Genomic DNA, 22,882 nt, shown 5'->3' on the forward strand with positions numbered 1-22,882 from the left:
ATTCACTAATTGGGTTACCACCAATTATCTCTCTCTCTCTCTCTCTCTTTCTACTTTCCCTCTATCTTCTCTTAGGGGTCTCATTTCCCTCAGACTTACTGCCAATAGTTGATCATATTCTTCCTCCACTTTCTTCTTGCTTGAACACTAGAGCTTTTCGTGGAGACCCCAGTCTGTTTGACTGAGTTTGGTTCGTGCAAAAGAGTATTAAAAACTTTGGGTGCGCACCGAACAAAGGTGGTCTAAGGTGTGGTCAATTTCAACTCCAGTACAGTTTGCAGTTGGTATGAAAGCAGTCCGACCTAAATGGCAGAAGTGAACTGCTATTAATCGCGTAAAATCAATATTTGCATACTCTCTGTCACAATTAATGCAGTATAAAGCATTTCTCATTGCTGCTTGCGTCTGAATAAAATGCCTTCAGAGAATAGTTTACATTCTTAAAATGTATTGCAATGCATCCATGACAGATAGTGTGTGTTTTGGTGGTAAATCCAAAGGGATAATATTTCAATAACAGAGTGAAACTCATCTTTACCAGTCATTAGGTACAGTGGTTAAAATCTTCAATTAGTACTTAAGCTGGTTGTCACAATGATGATGCAAATATCCTGTTGTTTGGTCCCAAAAGTACAGTACAATGTGAAAAAAGTAGTGCTGTCATCTCGATTAATCACATAAAGTTTCGTAGTTCATTGCGATGAATCGCATATTTTGAAAGTGCTGAAACTTGATTCGAAATATTATTCTTTTCCTTTTAAAATGCATTTATTTCCTTCTTAGGAAAGAAAACAAAACAATATGTAACAATATAATGCTTTATTAAAATTTTCCAAACAAAGCCTTCAACAGTATAAAGATAGAAATGCACTGAAATAGCACCAAATCAAGTAACATTAAACTTTTACCAAAGTCGAAGTAGAAGTTTGACTAATTGAAAGAACTAGTCTGCACATAGTTTGCATATTCATTGCAATGGGCATTAAATCTCTTAAACTCTCATTCTCCGCAATATTAATCAGCCAGCAGACTGTGGCTATCCACTTTGCTACAACAATCGTGAAGCCATGTTCATGATTTGCTTCAGGGCATCAGTGTCAAATGCCCCTTTGATCTCCACATGAAAAAGGCTTGCAGACATAAGTGTCTCATTCTGCGTTTTGGTGATAGTAAAGACTCGGCTTGCTTCTGTGTTAATTCAAATGTGCCTTACTTAGGCTGAAATATACTTGATTTTTCAAGGTGTAAAATTTATCTGGGGTTCAGACCAAGCAATTGAATTAAAGCGTGTGTGTGTGTTTTTTTTTTTTTTTTTTGGTGTTAAAATACTTTCTTCTATCCAAGCTTTGGTTAGCGATTTGTAGGTAAATTTTCTCAAAAACTGTAAACACCATGTTCCTGTGGCACAATAAAAAGGGTTCAGTTTTGAGCGACTCATTCAGCCCAACAACATGGCATTAGTTTGGGGCAGGACTTTCTATTTGTTCGATCAATGGCAGATGGGGGTCGTATTCAGAAAGTTTTTTTGAAAACGGTTTATTTTTGCAGTTCAGATCAGTGGCGTAGAAATCACACACTTCAGCTTTAAGTAAGAAAACAGCATTTGGGGCCGTTCACACCAAGCAATTAGATACTTTTTCAATGTAAACGTTCTAGACGAACGTCTTTGACATTGTGGCGTCTTGCTGTTTTTTCCAAGCACCTTGTGCAGAAGTGCCCCATTTTTAGACCAAAAGTTTTAAAAAACTTTTCTCTAGACATTCTGTCCCATTCATTACAATGTGCCTAGATTTTTCTTTATGCAGGAACACATTTGTTCTAAATGGGACCATAAAGACTCAATTCAATCTTAAAGATCTTGTAATGGTAAAGTGTGCAAGGAGAAGGTGAGGACTGGCTGAACAGTCAACGTAAGTTTTAATATCATAAATTAACTTAAATCAACATACATATACTTGCATTTGGCTCTCTATCTCCAGAACTGGCGCCTCTGGCTCATCTTTATCCCCTTCACGGCTGATTAGCCCAATTCAGGGCCCGGCCCTCCTCCTCATCGCGGATCCATTCACACTACATTCATTTCTGCATTTTTTATAATTTTTCTGTGTAAACGTACATTAGACTGACGATGTCTTGATGTTGACTTTTTGTTTCTTCAGCGCCCGAACGCTGTGTTTTTAAGATGCCATGTGCAATTTTGTAAGAATTGTAACTTGTAAAAATCCATCCGGAGTCACCATCATTCTGTTCAATTTGTTGCGCTGCATGTAGCATTTTTAATGAATCTATGCGTTCCATCTGAATTGCCCCAAAGGCTGTAGGAAACATCCTAAAACAGCCAAATCAAGAACATAAAATGTCGTTTTCAAGATATTTAAAAGCCATTACTATCCAGAGAGGGTCATTTTAAGCTGAACATGAGGCAGGAGTGTTAGAGGAGGCAGTTCTTTCCACTGATCAGTCCGTGACAGTTGGTGAAGATGTTTTGATGCTGTACCGCTGGTCTCCCCAGAGGCCAATTGAAAGAAATGATGAAAGGCAGCACCTCACAACACATCTGGAGAGTGAATGTGTTTACTCAGGCTTACCTTGTGAATGTTCTTGATTCCCTGTGTGGTTCCTTATAAGGACTGTGAGATTCAAAAACACTGGCTGGTAATTGTGATGGGAATTTGAGAATTGAGTAAACTTTTGTGCATGTGCCTCTTGTCTTGTGTGGAATTTGATTTAATGTGTGTTTGTGTTTGGTGGCCACAATAACAGATTGGACACTTTAGCCAAAGTTACAAATGTATGGATGTCATTGCATTTGATAATATCAAAACCATCAAAAACACATCCGCAAACAAGGTTTGTTGGATTTTTTTTCTCAGAACTAACACATTCTATAGACATTTTAGCATTTTTTTTTTAGCCAACTAGTCTCAAGGTTATTTTTTGTGAATGTAATAAGTCAGTTCCTTTCAAGTTCATACTTGTGTCAAAGTAGAGGAACTTTATTACAGTATATATATTGTTTCATCATTTAACTATTTTTTTATTCATCTTTTTATCATAATATTGTGTCTTAAGTGACTTTATAATTTTTGGGGGGCCACTTGAGAGAAGCCATCCAGTTACAGTACCTGATGTTATAATGGTCTTGCAACAAACAGATAAAGTAATACAAATAAAAGAAAAAGAAAAGACTATAATTAGTTACTATGCAAAAACTACAGTAGATTTTCACATGGGTGGAGAAATTAAACGATGTATCAATGGATGTCTATGCTGAGTCAGTTGATGTCAAAAGCAATGATGACATAATATCATACTTTGATTAATCCAACCATGTCCAGATCTAAAACTAGACTCCGTCTCTGGGAGAATGCACTGTTTCTAGGAAGCCAGTCAATTCCTTGTTTAAAATTCTTTCCATGACTCTTGTAGGATTGGAACGGAGATCTGGCTTTAAACCAGATTTGCTGCTGACTTAAAAAATTGACTGTGAATGTAGTGAAATATGAAATGTAATGTAACCTTTAACACTTAAATACTGTCTTACATTAAACTAGTGTAGCTGTAGTTTCTATACAACAAATTATGGTATTTGTATACCATAAAAAAAGTAACCAAAACACACTTTAGATTCCTGCACTGCTCTAAAAGATGTAGTCTAAATCTAAATCTGTTTCCTCCTAAAAAATCTAAAATATCATAGTAGCTACTTAATGCATCTGACTCCAAAACTCCAAAAACATAAAGACTTAAAAGAGCAAACTTTAGTTCAGAGTTGGTGTTAGCCTAGATTCAAGTAGTGCATGTATAGGGGAGACCGGGTCTAGTTGTCACTTTTGTATCCTGTGAATATTTCTCGGGGTAAGTTTATTTTTGAAAGTCAGTTTCTACATAGCCACAATCTTGAAGTCTTGGCAACAAAAAACCCATTGAACATTGTCACCATTCTTATGCAGGAAAAAAGAAAGTTCATTGGACACGTTAACCTTTTGTGACAACATGTCCCAATAGTGGGGCATATTGTCACACTATATGGGGCAAGCTGTCACTGTGGAACTTGCCACTAAACCAGTGGCATAGGTTTCATGTGTCTCCACCATCACAACCACCATTTATAAATCTACAACTGCACGTAAAACAATAAAGATGCAGAAAGTGAAATAACTTAAACCACAAAATTTGAAAATGTTACATACAAAAATATCAAAACATTCTTTTGGCCAACACATAGTGTATACATGTATGACATTTAAAACACACATGACAACCTGCCTCAATGGAAATGTGACAACATGCCCCGACCTGAGTTTCATTTAAAATACCTTTGTTCTAAGAACACATTTAACCTTTTGGTAAAAATCTTGCCTTAATATATCCCAGTGTGGTTTGATTATGTTTGCTTCTGTACCCAAGAACTATAACAAAAATGTGATAATAGTGAAAATGTATTTTGGAGGACTAAGTGCAGTTCCTGTAGAGTGCATCAGATTAACCTCTTCTGAACCAGACTCGAATCACTGTGATGCACGCGCTGTCTGTGGAGGTTCTCGCCAAATTCCCAAGAAAATATAAACAAGGATTTTAGTGAATGCAAAGCACTCGGGTTTCGCTTTAATTTAACGATTGTGTAATAGCAAATGTTGTTTGTCATTGTGGGTTCATACACATGCCTGAGATGATAGGATGAAGAAACATAGAATCTCAATGGTTTTTCTTCATTTGAAATAAGGGCTTGTGGGTTTCATCGAAGAGCCTTAAATACTTAGAAATACTGTATTTTACTAATGCATACTTTAATATTATATTATATTGTAGCTATTCAGGTTGCCTATCCAACAGCAACAGTATAAATGAAAAATTGACCATGTAAAAGTTAAATATGAATACATTGCTACTTAAGGTTTATGAAGCACACATAAACCTATGAGAAAAGTTTTACAATCTGTATGACAATTAATCATCATAATCATCATAATCAAAACAGCCCTAAAACAGACAATTAATCGGCATAATTGCAATTATATGTTTAACAATTAATTGTCAGCCAAATTCATAGTCGTGACAGTCCTATTAAAGAGGGTTGTGAACTCAGTGTTTGAAAGTAACATACAAAACCTCTGCTAGAGAAAACACACATTTGTGCAAATGGACTTTACTGAGATATAACCTTTATGACAACTTCTCCATGTCCCCAGTCTCCTTTATGTGTATATGGAAATACACATTTTCTATAGGAACAATACTCAATGATGAAACTACATTTCCGCTCTGATATGAAAGTAGTGCTTAGCATGCAATAGGGATTCATTTCTCATGTCAGACGTCTCAGTCATAAAGCATATCCGTTAGCTGCAGGCAATTCAATAATCAACACCAGAAGACACAAATCAATGGCTTCCTCAAGGCTCTGCATATGATATATTTGTAGCTGTGTAGCTCATATCTGTAGGTGTATTTTGCATCAATTATTTAGGAGATATCCAGTTGAGGGTTTTAATGAAAATGAATGAACTTGTTAATTTTCTTGTTTCATAAAATAACGAAAAGAAATCACACATTCAGTAATGTCACACATTCTAAGCCCTATCAGGGCTAAGCAATGATGGCCCGGGGCCAGTGTGAGTTTTAAGTCAGTTTACAAAACTGTTACTATTGGGCCAGTGCTGAGATGTCACTACATCCTATGTTTTTTGATTATGTATTTACATTGCAAATGTAAACATTTGATTTGCTGTGATGTATTGAACATTGTTTTTCTGATTTAAATATGTCATCAGTTACAATTAGTTAAAATGATTAAACAAATCACAAGTTTTGCTCTGTATGCTTGTTTTTATGAATGTATAGATGTCATTGAAATAGCTGTTAAATTAGCTTCCAGCTATTTAAATATCCAAGTATTTTTCTTAAGTCTTTAGTTAAGTATATATATATATATATATAATATAACACATATATATATATAAAATGCTGCGATTATATTAAATAAATAAGTGCATGTGTGGACGTGACAGCCCATTCTCACTGACACTGAACTGGTGGCCAGAAAAAATAACACAGAAACACTGATCACGGCTTGGCGATATGTCTTTATTTCATTAATAATTAAAGTTCATATAATACGGGAGTGTGACATGTAAATAAGCACAAACTCCAAAACTGACATTCTCTGTGCAGTCAGAGCTGCTTCATCCAGTCGCGGAACAGACACAATCTGAGCGGGAGTCGAGACCGGGATAGATTTAATGTTCCGCCGTGAGATGCGCACTCTAACACGGAGACGCTCGTCTCTCACCCCTGCTGTCTGCAGCTCGAATGTCTGATAGAAACACAGATCACAGCTTTGCGATATGTCTTTATTTTATCCTTAATTAAAGTTCATGCAATACGGGAGCGTGCCATGTAAATAAACACAAACTCCAAAACTGTCACGGAAGAGACCCAGTCTGAGCGGGTGTCGAGACAGGAAGAGGCTGATGCGCACTCTAACACGGAGATGCTCGTCTCTCACCCCCGCTGTCTGCAGCTTGCAACATGTAGCATCATTGATGAGATCATCATAAGATCAATCTTATGTGAATAATAACATTAAAATGACAACAACATTAAAATATGTTGTTGTCATATATATATATATATATAATTACACAACAACAACAACAACAGTTTTAGTGGTTTGATTGAGTGAACCACACTTTTATATCCAGTTTCCTTTTCAAAAGAATTTATAGAAAGTACATGTTACATCCTGATTAAATATCCCTGTTTGTTTCGACAATCTTATTTTCGTGAAAATTTGTATGTTCTTATTCATTGTTCTATTTTATTTAGGTGTAATATTGAGAAAATAACAAGTAATGCAAAGATTTTATTTAATTTTGTAAAAATACTTGAAAACAATGTGCATTTATAGTTGTTGCTAGTTTGTATGTTTGAGCTGAGAAATACACATTTCAGCATTATCAGTAATCTATTTGTGCATTTTCCTTGATAACCAAGCAAGATGACTCATGATACCATTTGTTTATTATATCGCAATCGCATATCGCAATATTAACCTCAGTAATCACAATATGACATTTTCCCCAAATCGTGCAGCCTATATATATATATATATATATATATATATATATATATATATATATATATATATATATATATTTAATATTTTTTGATATAGAAAATAAATGAAAAATAGAAAAATCCTGTTGAGCCCTGACTATGTGTGTGTGTGTGTGTGTGTGTATTTGTGTGTGTGTGTGTGTGCTGTAGCTGGCACAGGATGAGGGCAGTCCAGTGCGGGGTTTTGCTGTGGTGGAGTATGAGACGGCGGAACAAGCTGAAGCTGTTCTGCTGGAGATGGACAGACAGCTGATCCAGGGTCAGGAGATACGCCTCAGTCTCTGTCCTCCAGGAACGTCTGGGCGCAGCACCCTTGCTGCCCTTATCGCGGCTCAGGGCGTGGTGAGTTACACATGACATCTTCTTTATCAACAAACAGCAAGAGGGTTTCTCACATACTCGTGTGCCCACATCATTGCACACACACACACGTACATGTGCATATGTGAAGCAGTGGTGGTGGCAGTTTAATTACAGTATTCATAGGAACCCTGCTGTTTCAGACATCTCCAGCTCTCCAGCTGCATTTCCAAAGCCTGAAATAAACCGCAGGGCTATTTGACTACTGTTGGACAGATCCACAAAAATCAGCAGCCTGTCCTAAAACGCACGAGCATCACACACACACACACACACACACACACACACACACACGTAAAATAGGAAGAGACTGTTAGTGATGTTAAACATTAACGAATGTACTCTAGCACAGTGGTTCTCGACTGGTTTTGCTTCCTGACATAGATTGGAGAACAAGTGGCGACCCAACACATTACAAGCATTTTGTATTGTACAAAAGTAAACAAAAATGTCCTTAAAGTGCCCACATATTGGCTTGACAAACACACTTTTCTTTCCTGTGTTAGAATATTTCCTATAAAGATTAAGAACTCATCTCTTTTTTTAAGTAGACATTAGGCTTTAGTTTACGTCACAGCCATGTACGTGGTACTGTAAAAAAAAAAGATATATTTGCTCAAATATATTTTATTAGCATTTAGGAGTACACTAGCAAATAGATGGCATCAAAGGTAAAACACATGACCTAAAAGCCACAAAATTCAAATTTGAATATTAATTGAACATTGAAAATGGTTAATATATATTTTAAATGCATTAAAGTAATTGAATTCTATTTCTATCAAAAGAATATTCCGGGTGCAATACAAGTTAACCTCCTGAGACCGCCACGTGACTTCCATGTGCATTTTCCATTTCATTTTTTGATTTGTAACTAGTAGCACATTGTGGCAGTGGGGCGTGGTCAAGCGCCCGTCCGGGAGAGAAAAGCGGTAAGGGCGCTTGCACCTGAGCTAAATTATGTCTAACACCTGTCTCTAATTTCAGTGAGCACGGGGAGAGCGGCATAAAAGGCAGCCAGAGGGCCTCCATGGGGGGGAGAGAGTGACATGAGAGTTACTGTGTTGTGTCATTAAGCTGGCTGTTTAAAGAGTGCTCCTTGCACGATGTTATTGTAATTATTATGGTTAGTAATAAAGACCCTCACCTTTGAGCCACTGCGTCAAGTGTCATCCCTTGGAGGAGATCTTTACACACATAATAAAAAAGCAACAAAATAAACAATTCTAGAGCACATCGTTTTCCTAAAAATTTATGCCCTCATATGTGGACAGCGGGACTAAGTTATGAAATTTTAAGATTTTTTTTTTTTATCAAATAGTTTATTATGCGCCACTCCTGAATGCATATAGGGGAAAAAATGTCATTCTAACTCCATTTAATGCCTCTGAAAGCAAAATTTTTGAGCTTTTGGATGAACCCATTGATTCTCAATGTGAAAATGCAAACTGTATGTGTAAATAGGGATGCCTTTACTAATGTAAATTCCCCAAATCCCAAGCCTCCAAAAACAGCCTAGTTCTTCAAGAGCAAGGATCATTCGAGACTTGTCTATTTGCCAACAGATGCTTCAGCAAATAATCCAGCACTTTGAGAACAATGTTCCCCAAAGACAAATTGGAAGGATTTTGGGCATTTCACCATCTACAGTTCACAATATAGTTAAAAGATTCAAGGAGTATTGTCAAATATTGTCAAAAGACAAGACGAAAACCACTTCTGAATGCACGTGATCTCTGATCTTTCAGACATCACTGTCTTAAAAAACATAATTTAATCTGTAATGGATATCATGAATTTGGGATTACTTCAGTAAACCTTTGTTGGTCAACACCTTTCACCGCTGCATCCACAGATGCAAGATAAGACCTTACTATCCAAAGCACAAGTCATACATCAACACTGTCCAGAAGCGCAGCTTATTTCTCTGGGCTTGCAGAACAGTGGAACTGTGTTTTTTGGTCCGATGAATCCACATTTCAAATAGTTTTTGAAAAACACAGCCATCGTTTTCTCTTGGCCAAAGAGGAAAATGACCATCCAAGCTGTTATTTGTGTCAGGTCCAAAAGCCAGTGTCTGTATGGGCCAGGGGTGTGTAAGTGCCCATGGCATAGGTAACTCAGACATCTGTGAGGGCACCATTAATACAGACAGATATGTACAAATTTGGAGCAGCATTTACTGCCATCCAGCACCGTCTTTTCCAGGGGATGTCCCAGAATATTCAGCAGGACAACTTCAAACCACATACTGGCCAAATAAGCAGAGAGTGCAGGTGCTAGATTGGCCTGCCTACAGTCCTGACCATCTCCAATTGAGAATGTGTGGGGCATTATGAAGTGCATAATATGGCAACAAAGACCCCATACAATTGTGCAGCTAAAGACCTGCATAATTTATGAATGGGAAAAATTTCACTTTTTAAACTTAACAAACTTGTGTCTTCAGTGCCTAAATGCTTAATAAGTGTTATTAGAAGAAATGGTGGTTTCACAGTTTTTACTGAAAATCCCAAATTACTGCAATCATCTGATTTGAAATGACTGTACATAAAAAAACAATGTAAATTCACATGGTAAAAATCATATAATGGTTAGTTGTAGTGCTTTCAATATAGCAAAGGGTGAATATAATTTACATCACTCTTAGCATTTTTTGTACTGTCACATCTTTTTCAGAATTGGAGTTGTATAAATTTTATATTTTTTATAAATAAAATAATTCAGATAATTACAATGCATTACATTATTATAAGTAGAGCATTTCTTAGACAATGCAAAAAATGGCTTGAGAAGGCAGTATATTGTTTATTTCCATATTATTAAACAAAAGCTTATCATTGGCCAAATGCAATCCATTTTGCAATTGAATTCAACAATCTGTCTGAGATAGATTTATAATTAGGGCTTTTCTAAGGATGTATCAATGTGAACTTGCATCAGAACAATGCTTTTGGAGCATCTGACTTTGGTTGCGTTTCATTATAAACACACAGTTTTGTCAAGTTGAAACTTTTTAAAAACACTTCTCGAAATCTCTGCAATCAGATTACGCTCCGCCCAGCTGTGTTTGAATGCAAGAACGTTTTCTCATCTTGTGCCGTCACTAGTGTCAAGCAATCCTGAGTGTTGTTTGTTGTCTGTACAGCTGCGAAAATCTGTACAACAATCTCTCTGTCTCTCTCTCTCTCCTACTTTTTTCCTCTGTAAAAAAAATTATTAAATGACATATAGTGCAAATGCAAGCTGACATTTCTCAGAAAGTCCACCCCTCCGAGCCACAAGAATCACTGTAATCTGTACCACTCTCACACAGGCTGTGAGGGCACAAACTTTCCCCTGACAGGGTTATGCTTTCATGTGTGAGTGTCAAGATATAAATTTAGTGCTGCTTGGGGACTAGCAGGTGTCTCCACTAGCTCTGCCCGCTAGTCAGTGCTATGGGAGCTCATACGTTAAACAGTCAAAGGATATGTGCCTACTGGTTGTTTCAGTCATATTAAATTAGAGGCGAGGCAGACTGGCTTTGCTTTACCCCTGCTGTGCCTCAGTTCTTATCATATGAGCGAGAATCGAGTTTGTTCAGGGTGTTTATATTTTATTAGAGTTACAGTACTTTTGTATCACAATAAGCCACCAGATGTTGTTGTGTCAATATATGTAGATTCAATGAACTTAGATTTGTCTTGTGGTGGATAAAACAGAGCAATTGAGCTGTAGTTTATGGCACTTTGAAGCACATATTAGAAACAGAGCTCACTGCTAATTGAACTCTGAAGCTTCATACAGAGGGGAAGAATTGGTTTGCTTTTGCCATCTTCAAAGAGAGATGGGCCAACTTTCTCTCCAGTCCCAGCATACTATAAACCAGCATTGAACAGCATGGAAATCCATGAGCTGAGCTGGTCTTTTTGCAGGAAATATGTACTGTATGTAAGTTCAAGAGTACTTGTATATTTGGGTGGGGGAATGGTAGTGAGCAGATGGAGTTGGAGTGTGGTTGAGATGAATCCACACCTCTAGCAGACATCAGAGATCTAACTAAGAGTTCTTCATGGCTGGAAGCGTGTCCCCCATGCCAGCACACACACACACACACACACACACACACACACACACGATCACTCACAGCCAGGGCATAAACATCCCATATAAACATTTGAGAAGACAAGGGCACCGTTTTATATTTTGTGAGGTATGTTTTCTATGGACATAGAGCATTTAGGGCTCTTAGGAGAATTCTGGACATTTATACATATACATACACACACACACACATATATATATATATATATATATATATATATATATATATATATATATATACATACATACAATAATTAGCCAATATCACACAGCGATAGTGCTGTTGTACTGAACATTATTACTGCTGTGATTCAGCCATAGGCACAAGGCAGCAGGCTGAATAATAAGGCTGTCAAATTAACATTTGAATACTCTAAAAATGTAAGATAAAAATGCACAAGCAAATGCTAAAACTGTGTATATTTGAATTTAAGACAAGAATTGGCAATGACTAAGTTTGAATATTTGGCCATTGTATCTTTCTCTTGTTATAAGCGTCTTGCAGAGTGAGCAACTTGTTTTAAAACGCTGTGTCAGGAAAAGCATGTCTCAAAATCCTTAAAGGTTCTCAAGGTTCTGTTCCATCTAACGTGCTGAGCAGTTTGAACAGTTACTGTGGGGAGACAGCGTTTGAGCTAAAAATGCCACTTCACAATCGAGTGCAACCGAATACTACTACAACCTGGGAATATTCTACCATACTTTTCAATTCATGAAAAACACTGGTACCGCCAGTGGTATTTTGAATCTTGAGTACTGGGGTAGTAATACCATGCAACACCAAATTAGCATGCATTGCTTACATAATCTGGTTTGGAACGCTGCAAACATAGACAAGCAAAGTGATAAAAACAGTAACGCAATCTAGTGCTGTTATCCAAAATACTTCTTGGCCAATCAGATTATAGAACCGGACCTAACTGTTGTATAGTAAAATAATGATTATAAAACGGATAGCTCAGACTCTAAATTGTCATTAGATAAATTGCGTTGAAGCCGTTCTAAAATGACTGTGCATGTGTGTATGCGTATAATTGTTAATTCTAGTGGACTTTAACTACTATGGACTTAAGCATTTGATACAATGTACTTACTTTGTAAATACAGAACATGTTGATGCATTGTAATTACATTTAAAGTACCTGCATTTAATACATCTGTAGTTGCACTTTCCCCTAATCTTAAACCTAACCCTACCCCAACCCTTACCATAACCCTACCCCTAAACCTACCTGTACCTTATCTTCAGTAACAGGAAATGTTAAATGTTATCCTCAGTAACAAGAAATGTTAAATGTTATCCTCAGTAACAGGAAATGTTATATGTTATCCTCAATAGCAGGAAATGTTAAATGTTATCCTCAATAGGAGGACATTTTTGCAGAGCAAAATGTTGTTATATAATAACTACATTGTATTGTATGTATTTTAATGTTAGTACATAGTAGTTAAAGACACCTAAGATAAAATGGGACCATTCAGGTTATTATTGATAAATTTAACTGTTTATTAAACATTGGTGTCTTTTATTATATTGCTTTTGTTTGAACTTTCTCTAGATGTTGAGCCATAAGAAAGGTTTGCTACCTGAACCCAATCTGGCCCAGCTTCTCAACAGCATGACCAATCCAGCTGCTCTCCATGTCCTTACGAGACCCTACCCGACCGGCAAACGAGGAGGTAACACTCTCTCTCTCTCTCTCTCTCTCTCTCTCTCTCTCTCTCTCTCTCTCTCTCTCTCTCTCTCTCGCTCTCCCACATTGCCTCTCTTAAGTGTCTCTTTACTCATTAGGCAAATATTTTATTGAATATTCATGAGTAATTCTTTTAAAAAGTACTTTTTTTTTTTCAAACAGAACCAACGTGCTTCAGTCTGATCAAAAATGTGCCTTGTGAGGGTATTGTAGTTGAAATTAAATATTCCCCATGTGTTTGCATGCGCGTGTGTGTGTGTGTGTGTTCGCTAACGGTTATCAGCAGCGCTGTAGATTCTGAGCAGATTTTTCTCTCGATGAAAGCCTAATCATATATTAAAATTAACTTTTCATTGGGTGGAAGAATAAATGAGCTGAGGAAGAATTGGAGTCCGGAGCTTAAAGAGCACACACAATTACAACACTAAATATAGCACATGATTAAATGTTAAACTTCTCTACCTATTCCGGAACAACTTGCCATTAGTGCTGCAACTGGAATTTTGGAATGAGGAAATGGTGAACCGCCAACATCATACAACCACTCTGTGGTGTCCATCTCTCTTCCTTTGAGGGCTTGTTTTCGCTTATTTTGTGTCTTTCCACATTATTTTACTCTCTTATGTTTCCTACTTGTTTATCTAATGGTTTCCCACCAGGAAAGTTTGGTCAACCTCACAATCTCCCCTTCCTGCGTCCACCGCTGACTACAGCACTACTACAGTTGGGAAAAGCACAGCAGGTACTCTATTGGTACTTAGTACTCTATTGGCAGGACTGTTTTGCAATTGGCGAATTAGGATAATTTGGGAAATTGGATATTGTATTTCTTGCTCCATCACAAGCAAGTCTATATTAACATTACCATATAAAACTTTATGACATTCTGGCTCATACAGTATATGGCATATTTTAGCTGGGATATTCTTAAGTTTTATTTCTTGGGGTGACAAGCGAATAAAAGATTACCAGAATATTACCCTACTTTACCCTATAATATTTCATTAAAACAAATAAAAAAATTATGGATGAAAAATAATAACAATAAACAATGAAATAAAAATTCACCCACATTGAACATTAAAAACATGAGTAATTTCTGCACCACTAGCAGCAATAAACAGAAGTGCAAAAATGTTGCCTATTTTCAAATAGGTTTCCCCCAGAACACTCCCCTTGTCTTCCAGTAGACTAACAGATAGCCACGCCCCAAATTTCTAGCCACTGGTTGAGCCAATGTTGCTGTGTTAGGTTGGTCTTAATTCTCAAAGAAACAGAGCAATCTTTTGATAGTGCCGCAGAGCCACATGTTTACAGATTTAAGGAAAACAAACTACAAATGTCTTTCTTATAGTTTTCTCTGCATATTACAGGGGATAGAAGAAAGTATTTTAACATTGAAAAATGTACACACTTTACCATTAAGAATATGCTATATATAGAATGTTCTCTCTCTCACGATGGACTGAAGTGGAAGCTTCTTTATGGAGACAAAACCTCCAAGTTCAACAATAATAAGGAGACATTTATCAGTAGTTTAGAGCAAAAATATATAGAGATGGATAGAAAAAACATAGTAAAGGACATACAGTACATAACAGCAGTTTAGAAGTAACACCCTTAAGTAGCAACTGTTTTGACATACTTTATACTTTCCACATACTTTCTTCACAACTTATAAATACCTCTCTCTCTTTATTTCATGCAGAATACCATTCTGGGAAATGGGTTTGTTCTCCAGAATCTTCTCCACATGCAGATGGCCCAACAGCAGCTCTTACATATCAAAGACAAGCATGTAAATAATGTGCTGCTGTGTTTACCTTTAAAGACACAAAACACATGAAGACAAAGTTTACCCCAAAATGAACATTCTGTCATCATTTACTCACCCTCCTGTTCTCCCAAACCTCATATTACTTTGTGTCTTTTGTTGAACATAAACAAAGAGGTTAGACAAAATGTTAGCCCCAGTCACCATTCATATTCATTGTAAGAAAAAAAATATATATATTTTGAAAGTGAATTGGTGACTGAAGCTAACATTCTGTGTTCCACTGAAAAAATGAATATGGGTTTGAGACAACATAAGGGTGAGTAAATGATGACAGAATGTTCATTTATGGGTGAACTATATCTTTAAGGATGTCAGAAGTATTGGTATAAAATTATATATACTATATATATATATATATATATATATATATATATATAGATAGATAGATAGATAGATAGATAGATAGATAGATAGATGGATAGATCTGTAATTATATATATATATATATATATATATATATATATATATATATATATATATATATATAATGATACCTGTCTCTCTACAGTATCGATAATACAGAGAACACATTCAGTTTGGTACCCAAGTTCTGTCTGACCCATATTGGTGAGGTATTTACTGTATGTAAACACAATCGTTTTGTCTTAAATTAATGCAAACTGGCTGGACGCAAAATTGGATTTGTGCCTTGCAGTGTAAATGCAACCTTATAGACCTGTCACTTTAATTATGTCTTAAAAATCAAACAACAATATTAACAAGGGAGAAAACACTTTTTACTTTTTATTGTTTACTTGAATAATTACTTGAAAAGCAATGAATAATAATGTATAATAATAGAACAATGAGAATAAGGAATCACTCTTATGTAATTATTTAATATTATTTTTGATATGCAACTTATTATATAAAAAATGTAAGAATATTCGTTTTTGCTGTAGTATTGAAATAGGAGTCGAGAATCATCATATTTAGCTTGTTTTGGTATCAAGTAATGAAATTTGGTATCATGACAACATTAGTGCCCATAAGAGAAAAAGAAAAGTAAAACATTACCTCATTGATGTGGTGTAAGCAATGTTTGTGTGAGTGTGACTTACCTGCAAGTCTAGTGGCTGTTAGGTAACAGCAGCCTGAAATTGTTTTCAGTTTTTTCTGTGAGGAATCAGATAATATTGGTCCGCATTAAATTCAGTTGTAAATAATGAGAAAACTGCAGCTTTCATTCCAAAAATCATTATTTATATTTATTTCATAAAGCAGTAATAGAGCCATAGATCTCATCTGCATTTTTAATGTTTATTGAGGTTCTGGTTAGAGAACTATACCAACGTCCATACAAACATTTACAGGAGAGGAGAGAGGAATGCATGCAATAAAAACAGACATTATGTGCTTGGTAAACCTTTCATAAATCTTCTTTAATGCACATGTTTGTTTGTGTGAGGGTGCACAGCTTTGTTTTGGAGCAAGTGATGTAGATTCAAACTGGGTTAAAGGAATTGTTCACCCATAAATGAAAATGTTGCATATTCATGCACCTTCTTTCTTCTGTGGATCACAAAAGGTATAGTTTTGAGGAATATTCTGGCACCATAAACGTAACATAAATGTGCTTTATATGACTTGTGTTATATTCCTTGTCTTCTGAAGCAATACAATAGCTTTGTTTTAGGAAAAGACAGAAATGTAAGAGAAGTAGAAGTAGTGATGTCTGATTTGAGAATTAATGATTCTTTTGAGTAAGATCTTTTTAATGAATCAGTTGACATGTTCACAAAACAGATCTGAATAATTAATTCAGGAATAAGATGGATCTGTTTCTCGAATTGAACTCACTGACTCTATGATCTAGTACCATTGGTCAACAGTCCAATTTGTGCTCACACAAAGCTATCATATATTTTGGAATATAGCCCAATAGTAGTATGGACCACGTTTATGATACTTTTAGTGTGATTTATTTTGTCATCTTGGTGCTTGACAGCACCAGTTACCTCAGTTACTATAGGTAAAAGAATGGCCAGGATATTCTTAATAAATTGGTCTTCTGTGTTCTATGGAGGAAAGAAAGTCATACGATTGGAAATGGCATGATGGTAAGTAAATAATGACAGAATATTCAGTTTTGGGTGAACTATCACTGTAAGCCTCACCTTGCCTGTTTACATTTAGTTTAAATTCTGGATGAGCTTCATGATATACCACATCCTCATTCTTAAACCTATCATGGCCTGTCTGTTCTCTTTTCTCCATCATTCTTTTATTTTGTCTTAGGTCCAGGGTCTTTTAGGTGACCCCTCTCGGCTGCTCCTCCAGAAGCTTCTGGGTCTTCGAGCTCCAGCATCGGTTCCTCTGGGGAAAGGCTTGCTGGGAGATTCCCCAACAGGTGAGAGCTTCTGGTCGGATGGTCAAGCCCACTCACCGCAAGCTCAGAGGTCTTTGTCGCCACTGTAGGGAAAGACATTTGCGATGCAAATTCTCAAACTGTTTCAAAAGCTTCATTATAAGCAGTGTTAGACTTCAATCAGTATTTCTCCCTTTTGTGCGCTTATACAGGTGTGTGTGCTAAATCTGGTATAGGCATTCATCAAAGCATTAAAGACCTTTGAAGAGTATTTTTTTTTTGTGCAGGGTCATTTCAATTTAAATATCAGTGCCATGCAGGTGTTACAGTCTGGCAGAAATTGAAATGCTAAACTATGAATGTTTTCCTGAATATACTGTGCACTATATGCATTAGTTGGAAAGAAAATGTATTTACCACCATAATGTAACAAAGTTGTGTAATATCTGCTCAATACCGGCCAAGATGCCAGAGACTGGCCGCATTGGAAGTGTGTCTGTAAAACGTACAAGTGGTTATAGTCTATGATTGCTTTAAATGCGGTCCAAAAAATCATCATATATATGCACAAAGTTAAAAACAAATTTTTTTGTGAATGCCCAAAGTAGACATATGGTATCAACTGAATAACCCTTTTGTTATCCCAGCCTCAGCCTAGCCACAATGAAAATGTGTGTATCTGAACTGAATAGAGTACTATGTAATAATGTGATTTAAAGGGTTAGTGTACCAAAAATAATAATTCTCTCATAATTTAGTCACCCTCATGCTCAAACTGATGTGACTCTCTTTCCTCATGGAACAAATATGCAAATCTTTCAACCTCCAGAAAGATCATAAAGGCAGCATTAAAGTAATCCATAGGACTCAAGTGGTTTATTAATCCATGTCTTCTGAAGCAATATGATCGCTTTGGATGAGAAACAGACCAAAATTTAGGCTTTTATTCACTATTGACTTACATTGCAGGGACATACAGTATACAAATCATACATCCTTAAAAATATCTTAATTTGCGTTTTTCAGAATAGTAGAAGTCATTTGAGTTTTGGCATGAGGGTGAGTAAATGATGAGAGAATTATCATTTTGGGGTGAACTATCTATTTAAGCCAAGGCCATCACTTAAATTTTTCTCAGCGATTGGCTGCCAGCCAGCGTTTTCTCCTCTCATTTGCATAAAGTTAAACATTTATGAATTTTAAGATGCTTTTACACTGCTTGCTGCTCTCCACCATCAATTCCACAATCCTCCATGCGAGCCTGTCGCTAATTGTTTTATAAAGAAATAATTAATTGAAAACGCCCACTCAGCACCAGTTGACAGGCACTGAAAGAGTGGCTTTGACATGTACTAGTACTATGAGCTTTTCTTGTCACAGATTTGGGCCAGGATTCTTCTCCGGTCAAGTCCCAGGGAGGAAACTCTGGGCCTGGAATAGTGTCACATTTAACTGGACGTTCACACTTAAGCTCTACAGCCGAGCATAATGGAGTAATGGCAACATTCACGGCTCTGGAGAAACAGCCCACACCTCCAGGGACCACAGGGGGATCCATAAGCGCTCAAGCCCAGCTGCAAAACTTCCACCTTGGGATCAACACACAAAGTCTGGGTTCATTGCTGGGGAGCGCAACGCACAAAGCTCCAGCCATCCACCACAACACTAGTCCACAGACTGTAACAGTAAGTTCTTTTTGATTCCTCTGTTGTTCTATATGTTTCTCTTTGAACTAAGGTGTTTATTACTCTATTTTTCCTTTTCCTTTTCCATAGAACTTATGTGGTATATTCCAAGTCTGCTTACTATTTGTATGAAAAAGATCAGTGTGGCATGGGGTGCGTGGTAATGTGTCGGTCTGCGGGAGAGAGAGAGAGTGGTAAGGCTCGTCACCTGGTTCTATTTTATTGGTAATAAAAGGAACTCACCTTGAACTTGCTTCGTTGTCTCCTGACTCCTCCATAGCGCGAACTAAAGACTTTGTTACAGCTGGTGCCGAAACCCAGGAATGGAGGAGTCAGGAGACAACAAAGCAAGTTCTCAAATTTATTTCTCAGTAACGACGGTAACCGTCATTATCAGTCAGTTTAAACAACAATGTAGCACACTCTGGCTGCTGTGCTCTCCGGTCACTCTCTCTCCCCCTGATGCTGTGGCGTGGCTCTTAAATCTCCCTCTGCCATCACTATAACGAGAGACAGGTGTTAAAGATCATTGTGAGACAGGTGACGAGCCTTACCTCTCTCTCTCTCCCACAGACCGACACATGACCACACCCACCATGCCTCAGTCAGCTTAGAAATTCTGCAAAATATCTTATTTAGTGTTTTCATTTTTGGGTGAACTATTCCTTTAAGAGTGTGTGTGCAGGTGTGGGTGTGTGTATTGGCTGCTTTCATCATGGTTGTCTTGGTTACCATCTGAAAACACTGAGGCTTTCATTCACTTGTCTCAAACACACTTCTGTCTGAAGTCCTTTTGCTGTCTTCCCAGAACTGCTCTTAATCTATCAGTCAAATGTGGTTGTGTAGATGGCGGAAAATAATCTATCTATCTATCTATCTATCTATCTATCTATCTATCTATCTATCTATCTATCTATCTATCTATCTATCTATCTATCTATCTGTCTGTCTGTCTATCTATCTATCTATCTATCTATCTAACCCTACTTTTCATGATCCATTCAAAACTCTATGGATAAACTAAAGTCTGAATATTCCATTTCACTCAGAAAGATGTCACATTAAGGGAATTGAGTGGTGTGAATGCCGTTTCATGTTGCAGTGTATTGTGTTATTGCTGTTCTCTCCCTTTCTCTCTCATTTCTCACTCTCTCTGTTTCTGTAGACTCAGTCCAGTTGTCAGACTTCTTTGCTAGGAGACCCTCCTAAAGAAGTAAAATTGCCTTCCAACCCATATCTAAACCTGGCTAGTGTTCTTCCCGGAGTGGTGCTACAAGGTACATGCACAATCAGAAGATGAGTCACCTCTTCCAGACCTTGGAATGTATCTCTCTTCTCTGTCAGCTCTCTATTTTCAGCTAAAATGTTTACAGTATACGACTGTCTTGTCTCTCTGTGTTCCCTGCTCAAGGCCACTGCCAGACAGGCTACAGCCTACACCAGCTGAAAAGATAATGTGTGTGCTTGAGATTTTCTAAATGGGTGTCCCTGAGAAGGCCCTGGTTTGCATGAGTATTTTTTGTTTGTGTTTCCTGCAGCACCCTGCAACAGTAAGCCTCAGACTGTGCAGGCCAACAGTGGGACGTACAGTGCAGTCCTTCCTTCTGCCACTCACCCACCCAGTCAATATAGTACAGAGACCACACCTGCAGAATACACTCACCAATACACTCAGCAATACACACAGGTAACTACAACACCTGCAGAATACACTCACAAACAAATATATATATACACAGTATATAATGTAATCTTAAAAACCCGTTATGCACATGTGAACATAGAAACTGCTTTGAGTGTCATCCACACAAATTGCTGAATTCAGTAACTACACATATTTGTATTTTTTCTTTCCTTAAAAATGAACAAAATATGACATTCATTGTGATGAAATATTATAATCTATTAACAGCCCTATGTAGCGGGAACAAGGGATGAAATAGTCCCGAAACAGGTAAGGCGTTCAATAAAGCCTCCGGAGGGCGATTTTTCTCCAGAGTGGAGAAGAAGGAGGTGAAGTGACAAATTCGGTCTTGGGGTGCTCGTGGTGGTAGTGTCATGAATGGTGAGGAAAGTGGTGAGATTGGCGGTGATCGCTTATTGGGCTGTGAGCCAAGGGAGAGAGCCGCCAGCAAGAAAGAGACCGTTCTGTCTTTAGCCGCTTCCATGAGAAAGAGAACAGAAGAGACTGTTAGTCATCTGTGTACTTCTGAGATCCTTCTTGGTTGTCAGTCGCTTCCGCTGGCATTTATATCTTATACCACCTCGAGATCTGGAGATTGGCTTCAGGCGCAGGTGATCAATCCAGAAGCACCACTGATTATAGTTGCCAGGGGCTAGCCATCTCACCACATCTAAAAATAATGATTTATTAACACTAATTACAAACCTGGATTTGAACATGCAAAGCTTACCTGTACCAAAACCCAACAGTTTGCCAAGCTCAGGTCAGAATATACACTAGTATCTATACCAAACCTGCAGAACACCAACAATAAAAACTTAAACCCTCAACAATACACAGATGTAACTACAACATCTGTGAAATACTCTCACAAACATTATCAGTAATATCACTGGCACATTTGCAGTCACTGTTTAATAATGTTAGGGTTGTGGTCCGGGGATATCTTGCAGCCTTGTCTCAGGAGAAATTATTGTCCACTGTCAAAGACAGACATGACAGCAAGTCACAGAGATAAGAAATTCCTGCACTCGCTTTAGCGATCAGTCCCCATGATCTCTTTTCTCTAGTCTATCCCCCACAGTTCCTTCCTCAAATGCAGGCTTCCACTGAAACCCAAACCTGACAGCCAAAGCCAGGAAGAAGAGAAATTCTGCCATATGCTCAAATGCACAATGGAGATAAATGGGTCTATATGGAATAAAGAAAACGAATGCTCGAAACAGAACAAAAAGACTTTCACCAGAAATAGGAATGCAGCAGTGGCGCACCAATAATGCACATGCCCTTGAAAAATGACTGCTTCAAGTCCACATTAAAGTTGGCTTCTATCTGTATCTCTAATAATTCCCCCTCTCTCTCCACTTACCTGACCTCATTGCACCATATTCTGGCCAAGAAATGCCTGCTTAGTCTGATCGACATGTATAGTGTCCAACCACAATTTTCTATGTTCTTACAAGTCGTTATGGCTCAGGGATATCTGAAATAGATTATGTAACGGATATTGTACAGTTAGTCGGTCATTATCTCAAAATAAACTCAGACCGGATGGTCTTGTATCACCCTGAAGGGGTTTACTTTGCGATGATGACCGGCTGACTTTAGAGTATCACGGGAATTACACAGGTTAATTGAATGGACATGAAATATTGATTTGAGTTTAAATTAAGTTTTTATGTGAGAAGAAAGAGGCCACGGGGTCTCCAGAAACAGTTGAATTCTACCTCCGGTTTGCGTCAGAGTTCTGTTGGTGTTTATATTATGAAAATTACTATCTGACTGCTCACTTATTGCACAACTACTTGCCAAAAAAAATTATAAATTGACATGAAATATTGATTTTATTAGCTTTCTTGTGGAAATCTCAGAGTGATACAAGTTGTAAGAAAGGTGAATTGCAATAGTTTGATCGGTTCTCACCCAAAACCAACAGGATCGCTTCAGAAGACATTGATTAAACCTAAATTTATTTGGTAATTACTGCATCTGGATGGACCAACTAAACCCAGTATCTCACCAAGACAGGAGATTTGACCTCACACAGCCGCAATTGTGCAGTGTGCGCGCATGCAAGAACAGAGTGCATGCTTGCAGCCACCAACAAGA

At 37.4% G+C, this 22,882-nt stretch overlaps 1 protein-coding gene across 1 annotated transcript in view; it reads left to right on the forward strand.

The window, feature by feature from the left end:
* LOC127646715 (ribonucleoprotein PTB-binding 2-like) overlaps positions 1-22,882 on the forward strand; it is a 110,209-nt gene that overhangs the window by 75,707 nt on the left and 11,620 nt on the right. The window contains 8 exon segments of the mRNA XM_052130546.1: positions 7,270-7,461; positions 13,125-13,245; positions 13,919-14,001; positions 14,968-15,057; positions 17,335-17,446; positions 18,785-19,089; positions 20,255-20,366; positions 20,628-20,776. Coding sequence (XP_051986506.1) covers positions 7,270-7,461; positions 13,125-13,245; positions 13,919-14,001; positions 14,968-15,057; positions 17,335-17,446; positions 18,785-19,089; positions 20,255-20,366; positions 20,628-20,776 — 1,164 coding nt within the window.

This window comes from Xyrauchen texanus, chromosome 7, assembly GCF_025860055.1.
Source record: "Xyrauchen texanus isolate HMW12.3.18 chromosome 7, RBS_HiC_50CHRs, whole genome shotgun sequence".
Lineage (NCBI taxonomy): Eukaryota > Metazoa > Chordata > Actinopteri > Cypriniformes > Catostomidae > Xyrauchen > Xyrauchen texanus.